We start from the raw sequence: 13,217 nt of genomic DNA on the forward strand, positions 1-13,217 counted from the left end.
CTGCTAGGTTGGCAGGAGCTGGAACTAGAGACGGGAGCGCACTCCATCATGCGGCACACTTGGGTCTCGAACTGCTGAACTACCGACCTTCCACAGCCTGCAGTTCATTGTCTTAACCACTTGAGCCACCGCAGCTCCTTCCTAATCTATACCTTGTGGTAAATAGCCACTGATGGACCTCTGCTCCAGATGTGCATGCACACGAAAGCTTATACCCAGAATTAAATTTTGCAGGTCTTAAAGATGCCACTGGACTCGAACTTTGTTCTTTTGCTTCAGGCCAACACGGCTACACACCCGCATCTATCTCAGTTCTTCTGTGTTATAGATACGTCCACACATGCATAACTACCCACTGATGTGCAATGCTCTCTCTAAGCTGTGGAGTCTTGTGAGCAAGAAATTCTACTTTGTGAGCTACTGGCATTAAAGTTGTGAGCGAGCGATTTGGCTGCTGCATAAACTAGTTGGTTCTGGAGCCCTCCTTCCTGAGCCGAGACAAAAATGTGTGACCCGGAGGCTAAAAAACGGTGAGCTAGCTCACACTACTGATGTGTGGTCTGCATGAACGAATGGGCCATCACACACAGAACACAGATGGCATTTGCCCATTGTCTCCCACACCATACTTTTCAGTGTGCACAAACCCAACCACTTAGCCATCGAAGAATACGTGAACCCTTGACTTGGGGATGGCAGGCTGAATTCACACATTTCTTAGACAGGGAAAGGACTCTGCCGCTTAATCGGTTGTAGCCGTTGTTTTGACCTAGTGTTGTTAGATATCAGTAGAGATGATTGATTTAAAAAAATGGCCAAGCATCTACTTTTTAACCAGCTAATAACTGGATTAAATTTGAATAAATGTGCATGTTACCCAACCACAGGTCACTAAAAGCGCATTGTTGAGAAACACAAGAGAAAAGATTACTCATACTTCCAAGGTTTAAAAAGCTGCTACTTGAAAGTTGCAGTTCCTGAAGATCTCCAGCTCTTACCCAGGAACCCTGACGGTGGTCCTCATCTCTTCATCTTCTTCTTCTTAGACTTACCTTTTCAGACTCAATATTGCAAATGCTGCTACCCCTATGAGTACATCCGGATAACTCTCTCGGCCCAGTTAGCCTTGATAATTTGGGCAACTTCAGTTTTTTTGTAATCGGTAGATGTCTGATTTGGCTTTTCCTCTCCTGCTTAGGGTTTGGCAGTTGTCAACGACCTGGCCATCAGCTGATAATGCTTAGATCTGAAATTAGCCAGCAGCCTCTCAGAAGCCGTGGCTCTGGACCTCATATGCCAGAGGCATTAGAATACAGCCCGCATGATAACCCATTAAACAATGAAACATGTGATGGACTAAAAAACAGAGATACATCAGCAAATGCGCCTGGGGAAGTTTACGGTATTTAAATCCTAAACATTAATTTTATCATCCTGTATGAGAAACCCAATTAACTGAGAGTTTCATAATTTTTTTTTTTAATTGGATGGAGGCGATATTGTTCAGAAAACCGACGAATGCTAAATTCAGCATATTTCAGTTTTATTACCATTGGCTTGTCCACTCTCGGACCCATTTCTGCCAAGTTTAAAGAGTAATTAGATCTTTCGTCGATAACTGTGTTTGTCCTTTTTTGGGTAAATTTAGATTTTTAAACGTTGCCATCCTCAGTGAGCCAATACGTAACAAATACATAATATGACTACTTTTTGGTCCACTGTGTTGTCCCCGTGCCCCAAAGGGGATGTGGCTGAAACAAAGCTTAAAGCTAGGGGGGACAGGGCTCCTGCCCCCTACCTCTGATTCCCTTCTGCTGACTGGTGCAGCAGAAGGATAAGTGGGAAGGGGAGGAGAGGAGTGACATCATGGAGTCACTTCTGATTTCCTAACAGGAAGTGAAGATACTTCCTGTTACACAACAGAAAGTGATGTCTTAGCATCCCACGATGCCTGCTCCTGCCCCCAAAGGTTCCCAGGGGTCGCCAGCCCTTGACAAGAGAGCCAGTTTGGTGTATTGGTTAAGTGCGCGGACTCTAATCTGGGAAAACCGGGTTTGATTCCCCCACTCCTCCACTTGCACCTGCTGGATGACCTTGGGCAAGCCATGGTTCTGATAAGAGCTGTTCTTGAAAAAGAGCAGTTTCTGTCAGAGCTCTCTCAGCCCCACCTGCCTCACAGGGGGTCTGGTGGGGAGGGGAAGGGAAAGGAGTTTGTAAGCCGCTCTGAGACGCCTTTGGGTCGTGAAGGGCGGGGTATAAATCCAATCTATTCCTTTTCTTCTTCTTCTTGACTGAAACCTTCATTAAAGCACCCCTTTGACTGAGTTTGAGCAGATGTCACCTGACTCAGCACACTGTACCACCTGACTCAGCAAGATCATCCCGTAACGCACGGCTGTTTTTCTCCTGCCTTGGAACTGACTCTGTGAACAAGGGAAGTGCTGCAGCCAGAGAATCCAGAATGTAGGGTTTCCTACTCTGGGTTGGGAAATTCCGGGAGATGCGAGGGTAGAACCTGGAGAGGGCAGGGTTCGGGGAGGGGGAGAGATCTCAGCAGAGTATAATGCCAATGTAACCTTTTTCTCCAGGGGAAATGATCTCTGCAGCCTGGGGAGCAGCTGTAATTCTGGGAGATGTCCAGGCCCCATGCGGAGGCTGTCCGGGCCCGTAAGGACAGTGGGGCATGCTGGGGCCCTGCCCCACTGATAGCCATGCCAGGAACCGTATCTTTGAAGAGAGGCCACTGCTGCCTGCTGCGGAAAGCAGCCGAGGTGAGAGCACTGTGGCTTGCCCCCAGGCTTCCCTGTTCCTCCCACTGTGGAATTGGGGGGTGGGCATCATGAGACCCAGGAAAACACAGCTCAGAGGGCACTTAAATGCCTTTTGAGTTCCTTTCCACAGGGCAAGAGAGCTTAGATGGGCACTCCAGAGTGGCACCTTCAATACATCTCCAACAATCCAATCCCCCCAGAAAGGCTTTCTTGCCCTGTGGAGGGGAACTCAGAAGGGCATTCCGATGCCCCGTGAAGGCGATTAAATGCCCCCCTGAGCCGTTTCTTCCTAGGAACTGATGCGCTCGCTGCCCTGTCCCTTGAAAGGAAGGGCTGCTAGAAACAGGCTCGGAGCCTCCCCCTTTAAAGACAGGCATTCAGGTTAATTACATTAATTTAATTAACTGTGATTTAACTGCCCTCTTCACAATTTAAATGCCCCCCTAACTAACAAACAAAATCCTGGCTACGGGCCTGAGGCTGACAGACCTATTCAGAAGCAGAACTAGATTCACACATAAAGAAAGTAAACGGCGAGCAGCAGACGGAGAGCGGCGGAAAAAAATGGCGATTGAGGTGCAACATCTATGAGGGTCCGGATGTTGGTGGAAAGGTGGAGCCAGGAAGACACTGGAAGCGTGGAAGGCGCAGGCACGGCGGAGCCTCCATGGACGGAGCCGGAACAGCACTGACACCGAACGCCTGAGAGGCCCGCTGAAACCGCCACCGGAAAGATCACGGATTTTTTTTAAAAAGGAGAAAAAAGCCAGAAGAAGCCGAGCCGACGAGCCGTTCCAGAAGGAAGAGGATCGAATAACGTCCCTCCACTGGGTGCTGTTAGGACAGTCCCCACCCCAGTATATATGTGGCCAAAGGTAAGGGATAACGGTTAACTGTAAGCCGCTCAGAGACCCCCTGGGGGGTTCGAGCGGGGTAGCAAGTTGAAATAAACAAACAAACAAACAAACAAACAAACTGCACTTTAGATCCTTAGATTCCGATGGGCCTCGAAACACCAAAACTTTATTGAGATTCTGAATTACTCTGTTTTGTTTTTTGGGGTTTTTTTTTTTGGAAATGCAAGGCTTCTTAAACTCCGCATAGTTTAAGGCCTCAGCATGTCTTAATCCAGCTCTATCCAGAAGGCTGGGAATAAGGACCGGTCTTCCTTGAAACTGCCTAATCTCCTTCTAAAGCCACTCAGTCATCATTACACCCTGTGGCGGTGACTTCTGTAAATTAAGTGTACACTGTGTGAAGTAGGGTTGCTGGCTCCCTTTGATTTGCCGGAGCTGGAAGCATCACCCCCGGCATGCCAACATCACTGGAAGTGATGTCACACACGTGCCTACATCATTTCCGGGTGATGTAGGGAACTTAGGGGCGACACTCTGGGTTTTGGGCAAAACTCTACGGTAAAATCGACTTCAAACCATAGAGTTTTGCCCCAGAACCAGAGCGTCACCCCCCTCCACATCACTAACATGCCTACATCACTTCCGGGTGATGTAGGCATGTTGATCCACATGCTCTGGGCGGGGGGTTCCTCCCACCAGCTGGTTGGCCAGCAGTGGGGAGGCTGCAAAAGACGGGGATCCCCCACTGCCAATTGGAGATTGGCAATCCTAGTGTGAAGACAGAGTTGCCAGGTAATCCTCCGGTGTCCCGGTCCCGGGGTCCCGGGACGTAACCCACACCCCTCAGGGACCCCAACGACCACCAACTCACCTAGGAGACCCACAGACCAGGAACGCCTCGCAATGCCAGACCCCATCAGCCCCGACGGGGCACAACAGCCTGGGCCAGTACAACTACAGAGCGAAGAGCCTCGAGGAGCAGCAAGAGAGGCCGACAGCGCCTGGGAGAAGCTGACGACGAACACATGAACGCACGAGACCCCGCACGCCGGTGGTGGCGGTGCGGCCCCAGGCCAACAGGATTGCTGCCGACATAGCTCCAACCACACCCAGGCCGTAGGGACGGCGTCGGAGCTTATCATAGGGGGCGGGGCTGGGAGGAATCACAGGGAGGCAGGACTGGGAGAGGGAGCTGGGTATAAAGGGGAGGGAAGCAAAGGGGCTGGGGAGGAAGGACGTGCTCGGAACCACCTGACGCTGCCAGAGAGAGAAGGAGTCCAGGGAGGACGCTGAGAAGCTGGGAAGCTGATGCACGAAGGTAGAGGGACCTACGGAGTGCCATTAAACTCCGTCCCCTACCCATCTGAGGCCCCAGCGCTCCCCCTCTTCTTTAACAGGCCTCACCTTCCAGAGCCTTCGGACCCCCTTGGGACGCCACGGCCATGGAAGGGGCCAGGGCGGGCTTGACATCCGGCAACTGGCATGGCATGGAGGGGGGACTTACCAGTAGCAAACTGAAGCCTAGGTCTCTGTCACCAGCAGCACAGTGACATCACGTCCAGTGTGTGCTGGAAGTGACATCATCATGTCAGCGACGTGGGGACACTCCAGAGTTTGGGCAAAAAACTCCATGGTGAAAGCCATTTCTAACATTAATTACAAGAACTGTTTACTTCTACTTTCTGCATCCTGTTATTTAACAAGTTATGAATCTCCCAGAGGACCCATTGTCTTGTCTCATGACTGTTAAATTTTCTCAGGAGCCTTTCGTGAGGAACTGTGTCAAAAAGGGTTGGTGGTGGGGTTTTTTTTTGGAAGTCCAAGTATATAACGTCTACTGCCTCACCCTTCCTCACATGTCTTTTAACACTCTCTTGATACAGTAGTGGACCTGCTCGTTTACAAAAAGTTTGCAGATTTTTTTAAAAAAAATCTGAGCAGCAGCCTACTTCTTTCCAATCAAACGAACAACAAAAAAAAGGTCAAAAATTTCACAAAAACGCCATGCCCCCACTCCCCAAACCTACATAACTCTTTTGGATCCCACCTCTTGTTGCCAATTAAAACATCACTGGATCCATAAAGATGTGGGGGGAGCTCCATAGGGTAAAGTGCATTATCACGGTCAGGGCTTTTTTTGTAGAAAAAGTCCAGCAGGAACTCATTAGAATAATAGGCCACACCCACAGCAGAAACACATTAGCATATTAGGCCACACCCCTGACAGCACAGCTCATTGGCATATTAGGCCACAACCCCCATGTTACCAGAAGTGTTGTCATCCCGCCACACCCACCTTTTGCTTCTTATTCTGTTTACCTTCTTTGTTGTCCAAACCCAGGGCTTTTTTGTAGCAGGAACTCCTTTGCATGTTAGGCCACACATTAGACCCCTAATGTAGCCAATCCTAATGAGTTTCTGCTGTTGGGTCTGGTCTATTATGCTAATGAGTTCCTGCTGGGTGTGGCCAACTTGGAAGCCAGCCGGAACTCCGTTCCTGTGCGTACCTGCCCAAAACTAGCCCTGACACGGTGCAGCTGACTTGTGGGCAGAGGTCATTTCGGGTGGGGACATGACGAAGCCCCACCCCCTGCTTCCGGCCGCCCCGCTTCCGGCCCTCATTCAGCCAGGAGGAGGCAGGAGAAGAGGGAGGGTAAGTTGCTTCCTCCCTGCCTCTCCCCACCCCTGCCTGCCTGGGGCCAGGGAGGGCCTTCGCGGGGCTTTCTTGCACTCCCGCCATGGGGCTCGGCAGTGGAGCTGCAAGGCCGGCGGTGGCGGCCGGGACCGTTGGGGGCGGGGTGTGTGGCCTTATGACACGTTTCCGGTGATGTCAGGGTGTGTGGCCTTATGACACACTTCCGGTGATGTCAGGGGGTGTGGCATATGCTAATGAGTTATGCTAATGAGTTCCCCTAGCTCCTTTTCTATGAAATGACCCCTGATTGTGGGTGACCCCAGTAAGTTCCACTTCATGGGGATTTTGAGGAAAGAGATGAGCAGAGACAGTTTGCCATTGTCTTCTTCTGTATGACAGACCAGGTCTTCCTTGGGGGGTCTCCCGTCCAAGTGCTAACCAGAGCTGCCCCCGTGTATCTTCCAAGCTCTGACTAGTGTGGGCTATTAAGGCTTCTGGGGAGGAGAGGGAGCTCCATTCTTAAATGTATCCTCCTTAAATTTGGGCACCACAATTTAAGAAGGCTATAGACAAGCTGGAACATGTCCAGAAGAGAGCAATGAAGAGGGCGAGGGGTCTGGAGACCACATCCTATGAGGAAAGGTTGAAGGAGCTGGGTCTATTTAGCCTGGAGAGGAGATGACTGAGAGGTGATATGATAGGGCTGCCAAGTGGGGGCGGGTGGCGGGTAAACCCCCGCTTTGGAGGCCCGGTTTCGTAAGAAGATTCGACTTGGCAACCCTTGATAACCATCTTCAAGTACTTGGAGGGCTGTCATCTAGAGGATGGTGCGGAGTTGTTTTCTGTTGCCCCAGAAGGTCGGACCAGAACCAACAGGTTGGAATTAAATCAGAAGAGTTTTCAGCTAAACATTAGGAAGAACTTCCTGACACTTAGAACGGTTCCTCAGTAGAACAGGCTTCCTCGGGAGGTGGTGGGCTCTCCTTCTTCGGAGGTTTTCAAACAGAGGCTCAATGGCCATCTGACAGCAATGTGGATTCTGTGAACTTGGGCAGATCATGAGAGGGAGGGCAGGAAGAGTTGCCTCAGTGCTTAGTTCTTGTGGCCCATTCTTACACACCCAGGGAAATTCTGATCACCATTTTGGGATCAGGCAGCAATCCTAGAGGTTTCTTTGTCATCTTCTGGGCACGGAACAGGGGTCACTGCAGGTGTGGAGGGAGAGGTATTTGTGAATTTCCTGCCTTGTGCAGGGGGTTGGACTAGATGACCCTGGAGGTCCTTTCCAACTCTATGATTCTATGATTAACGCAGCAAAAATCTGGGGCTCCCTCTGATTGCCACATGCCTGGGAAACTTGGACCAAGAACGGTTGTCTCTCTCTGACGTGGCATTCGTAATGGTACTAGCTTGTTTTTCCATGTCTGAGCTGACAAGAATGTGCGATGTCACATGAACCCGAGGGATGTTGATGCGCCCCATAGCCGTCCTACCACTGAAAGACAACTTGCAGCTGAACAACAAACGCACATACACCCAGAATGTCACACTGTGTTAAACATGAGATTAACTGAATCTGCCAGATATGTTTAATGGGATGGATTCTTGACCTTTTCCAGGCCTGCAAATACAGCCGTGGCTGATATTCAGCATGGCTTCAAGTTACATGTTCTGTGGTGTGAATCATTGGTCCCTTCTTTGAGGAAGGGAATGGATACACCGCCAGAAGTCTCCATAATGGAGATACAGCTACAGTATGGAGTTCAAGAAGTCCAGTGTTTCCCCGGTCTACACAAGGGTAAGGAAAGGAAGAGTTGGTTCACTATGGCCATTTGCATATCATCCATAAAAATAAACCCAAGCAAGCTACCTGGCAACCTTCAGGACAAATTGACCTGAACACTGTTAACTGTGGGTGAACATGGGTACCCATTCATGATGAGGAGAGAAGAGGAGATTGGATTTATACCCTGCCCTTCACTACCCAAAGAAATCTCAGTGGCTTACAATCTCCTTTCCCTTTCCCTCCCCACAACAGGTAGGTGGGTCTGAGAGAGCTCTTTCGAGAACTGCTCATGGGAGAACAGCTCTCTGAGACAACTTGTGACTGACCCAAGGTTACACCAGCAGCTGCATGAGGAGGAGTGGGGAATCAAACCCGGATCTCCCAGATTAGAGTCTGCACACTTAACCACTACACCAAACTGGCTCTCAGAGACATCATCGTGTAGCCAGATATGATGGCCACTGGCAGTGCCATTCTGTGGTGATCTCTGATTGGCTGAACTCACTCATGTGGCTAAGGAGGAAGAAGAGGAAGGAGTGACTACACCATATAAAAAGTTTTTCAGTTGACCGGGTAGAAATCTTCTACCATTTCCCTCATCCCTCAAATTTGGACCAGGTGTGAAAGTGTGGCTAAAAACTTCCCAACACGTGGCGGCGGGGGGGATACAGATGATTGGCTTGCCACGTAGTTATATGCATACCACAGAAAGTCACCACTTAGGGAGGGGCTGTTGCTCAGTAGTAGAAGGCAATTTGGTGTAGTGGTTAAGAGCGGCGTACTCAGATCTGGAGAATCGGCTTTGATACTCCACTCCTCCACATGAAGCCAGCTGGGCGACCTTGGGTCAGTCACTGCTCCCTCAGAGCTCTCTCAGCCACACCTACCTCACAGGATGTCTGTTGTGGGGAGAGGGAGGGAAAGGAGATTGTAAGCCGCTTTGGGACTCCTTAGGGTAGTGAAGAGTGGGGTCTAAAACCTAACTCCTCTCCCTCTCCTCCTCCTCCTCCTCATGCAGAAGGTCCCAAGTTCAGTCCCCAGCATCTCCAGTTGAAAGTAGCAGGCAGTAGATGATGTGAAAGACCTCGACCTGAGACTCTGGAGAGTTGCTGCCAGTCAGAGTAGACAATACTGATCTCGGTGGACCAGAGGTCGTAGACAGTATAAAGCAGCTTCAAGTGTTCGTGTGTTCACTTTGTGTCTGTAAGCAATGTGAGCACCCTTTATAAAACACTTCATCGTCTTGTGCGGCACCCCATGAAAAAATTATCACAAGGATCTTTTTTTTTGGTAACGCTGGAAAAACTGCTCCCCTTTCCTGGCACTCCTTGGGAAAAGGTGCTCACTTAATAAGTATCCTTGCCCTCACTAGCCATTGCCTTCACTTGCTCTCAGAAGAAGAAGAAGAGATTGGTTTTATACCCCGCCCTTCACTACCCAAAGGAGTCTCAGAGCGGCTTACAAACTCCTTTCCCTTCCCCTCCCCACAACAGACACCCTGTGAGGTAGGTGGGGCTGAGGGAGCTCTGACAGGAACTGCTCTTTTTCAAGAACAGCTCTTATCAGAACTAGGGCTTGCCCAAGGTCACCCAGCCAGGTGCAAGTGGAGGAGTGTGGAATCAAAACCGGTTCTCCCAGATTAGAGTCCATGCACTTAACCACTGGTTCTCAGAGACATCATCGTTTAGCCAGATATGATGGCCACTGGCAGTGCCATTCTGTGGTGATCTCTGATTGGCTGAACTCACTCATGTGGCTAAGGAGGAAGAAGAGGAAGGAGTGAGAAGGAAAAAAGAGGCCAACACAGCAGCAGACATGAGAGAGAATAGCTCTACGCAGAACATTCACTTTCTTTGTTTGCTCGTGGGGAAAATTACTAACCCATTGAAAATGGTAGCTTTTAGCCTCGAATCTGAACTGGAAAGTGGGGCTGTAGTTTGTATTATCCCCATGTGTCTCACCCCGCCACCCCCCCGTGATCTTTGCACATTTCCCGTTTACCAAAGGGAAACACCTATGACTCCTTTTTTATGATATTTGTGAAGTTCAATAAGAAAACATTCAGCCTTGAAGATTAGCACATCGGAACAGACTTTTCGCCAGCTCGGTCCATTTTCGCCTCGAAAATGAATCCAATGGCTCGTTCGGCGAACAGAGCACTTGTGCGCACACGCACACACACAAATGAAAAACAATTGCCGAATTCATGAGTGGAGTCAATGATACACTGATGCGAACATAATAAAGCCAAACAGAGGAGCCACAGACAGAACAAGAGGGCCTCAGATAGCCAGATAGGAAACTGATGTCAGAAGAGTTAGATAAGCGGAAATGAATGAAACCAGTTTTATGAAATCCAGGATGAAGATAAATCTATTTGTTGAAATGAAGACATTTCAGGTCCCTCCCCCACACCCCGAGCCTGGTTTTTCAATAACCTTCGGTGACGGGGACACAGAAAGGTTCTATATAAAGCCGAAATAGAATCGTCCCCCACGCGCACACATACACACAGAGACACACACTGAGGGAATCCTTTGCAAGCAAAGTCTTCAAGGATTAATCGGCTGCACTTCTCAACCTTCGACGGCAATAAGGATTCCCATGCTTTCTCTTAGCCCATAAATTGAGTGGCATATGCTACTCTTGATCTATGCGCGGAACTCCCGTTGAGATTAATGGGACTTTCCTGTTGTTTCGAAGTTGCTCGCAAAAAAGGGGGGGACAAATTAAGCCTCTTCATTAAATAGACAGCAGGCTGTTTTAGGGGGGGGGGACTTCTTTCCCCTGTAACAGTGTTAAGTTTTTTTGGGGGGGCAGGATGGGCATCTCAAACAACGCCTGCTTTTGGCAAGGAGATAGGCATGCCGCTTCAAAGGAAATCTAATCCATTTGTTTGGGGGTTTAATGCTCTCAAACATCTTAGACAGAACACTTTCAGATTATGTTTATGTATGGGGGGGGGGAATGAAATGAAACATTGTCGCGTCTCCTTCCCTGATAGTTGTCAGTCTACAGGTGGGTTCTGGAGATTTCGTGGAATTCCAGCCAGTCTCCAGATGACAGAGATCAGTTCCCCTGGAGAAATGGCAGCACTGATGGTGGACTCTGTGGCACTGTACCCCCCCCCCGAGGTACCTCCCCTCCTCAAACTCCACCCTCCCCCAGGCTCCACCTCCAAATCTCCCCGAATTTCCCAACCCGGAGCTGGTAACCCGAGTGCTTGGCCATGGCAGCTTTGAGTTATGGCCTCTATGGCACCGTACCCCCCTGAGGTCCCTCCCCTCCCCAAACTCCACCCTTCCCCAGGCGCCACCTCCAAATCTCCCCGAATTTCCCAAACCCAAAGCAATAACAGTAGTCTCCATGTGCAATGCCTGCAGAAGAATGAGACACTTGATGTCCCAAGGAGAGGAGAGGAGCGGAAGGTCTTCTGTAGATACTTCTTGCTGATGCAGATTTACATACGCAACACAGCTGCCGTAGCGAATGGGTGCACCATGAATCACTGATACCAGAAGCCCCACACCATCAGTGAGAGCTAGCATGGTGTGGTGGTTGAAGTGTTGGACTAGTATCTGGGAGGCCCAAACCTGAATCCTCACTCTGCCAAGGAAACTCACTGGGTGACCACGGATCAGACACACACTCTCAGCCTAACCTACCCCACAGGGCTGTTGTGAGGATGCAACGGAGGAGAGGACAATGATGTAAACTGCTTTGGGTCCCCGTTGGGAAGAAAGGTAGCATATACACGAAGTAAATCAAATGGGGGGGGGAAATAAATGAAAGCCCCCAGCAGTGTTTTGGGATTGATTCCTAGTCTAATTGCTATTTAGGACAGCAGGTGTTGTGGTGGCTGGGAATTAGCTCAGGGTGGAGCAGATGTTCTTCTCAACGGTATTTATGCTTTCAAAATAGCTTGTCACATACCCAGGAGGGTTAGGCATTGGATGTATAAGTATCTTTAAGTTTAGTAAAGGTAAAGATTTCCCTTGCTTGAAAGCCAGCCGACTCCGACTCTAGGGGGCGGTGCTCATCTCCGTTTCCAAGCCGAAGAGCCAGCGCTGTCTGAAGACTTTTCCATGGCCATGTGGCCGGCAATGACTAAACACCGAGGCACATGGAAAGCTGTTACCTTCCCACCGAAGTGGTACCTATTTGTCTACTCGCAATTTCTTGCTTTCGAACTGCTAGGTTGGCAGGAGCTGGAGCCAGAGACGGGAGCTCACTCTGTCACGCGACACTCAGGTCTCGAACTGCTGAACTACAGACCTTCCAATCTGCAGCTCAGCATCTTAATCTCTGAGCCACCGTGGCCCTATCTTTAACTTTAGTGAAGCTATATTTCATTTTTATTACATAACAGTAGAGAATTTGTGACGTAAGTTAGCACGGTGTGTCTCATCTTTGGCTTACATAAGCCCCCAGTGGGGGCAAGGACGCCCTGCACCCGGTCATGTTGTTTGCTGCTGTCTGGAGCAGCAAAGGGAAAAAAATTTAAATGCAGCCTTGTGTACTTAGTGGAAGTGACAGATGGCAGCTCTAGGAACTGCCATAAACTCTATGGTTACTGGAAGTTCTTACAGGAAGTAACAAAGGGTAGCTCTAGGAACTGCTGGAAACCCTACGGTTTTACCAAAGAGTTTCTGACGATTCCTAGAGCTACCCTTTGTCACTTCCTGTAAGAACTGCCGGTACGTATATGAGGTGGCATTTAAAAAAGAATTCTCCCATGGGAGTGTGCCTCCTCAACCCTCCTGGCGACCCTAGAAAGATGTACCCTGTGCCAACTGAGAGTGCATGGCAATTGGGGGCACACTTTCATTTCTACATGAACAGGATTCTATTGGCGCTCAGAGCTAAGAAGATTTTTTTTTTGATAATTCATTTCTGCACGACTTTTTGAAACAGCATACAGACATTTCTTACCTCCGTTTGGTCCCCAAATCTATATCGGCTCTAGCCAGCCCACTCTGAAACTCTGCCCCCCTCTGCTCATACCCCAGCCTGGAAAACAAAATTGCAAGTTGACTTACTGCAGCCTGCCTTGTAGCTGAAACCAGGAGGGAGGAGGAATCCTTGCTGGGCAGCCGCGGCTAGAGTCCGCTGGTCTGGAGGGAACACTGGAATCATTAAAGGTGGCAGCTGACCTTGGACCTGCTGAA

The 13,217-nt window shown here is 49.6% G+C and overlaps 1 protein-coding gene across 1 annotated transcript in view; it reads right to left on the reverse strand.

The window, feature by feature from the left end:
- The window catches only part of SOX5 (SRY-box 5), a 587,891-nt gene that overhangs the window by 193,703 nt on the left and 380,971 nt on the right, over positions 1–13,217 (reverse strand). Inside the window, exon 7 of the mRNA XM_015412682.1 lies at positions 13,089–13,209. Within this exon, the coding sequence (XP_015268168.1) occupies positions 13,089–13,209 (121 nt within the window). The remainder of the gene's footprint in view (positions 1–13,088; positions 13,210–13,217) is intronic.

This window comes from Gekko japonicus, unplaced genomic scaffold, assembly GCF_001447785.1.
Source record: "Gekko japonicus isolate JY-2015 unplaced genomic scaffold, Gekko_japonicus_V1.1 scaffold482, whole genome shotgun sequence".
NCBI lineage: Eukaryota > Metazoa > Chordata > Lepidosauria > Squamata > Gekkonidae > Gekko > Gekko japonicus.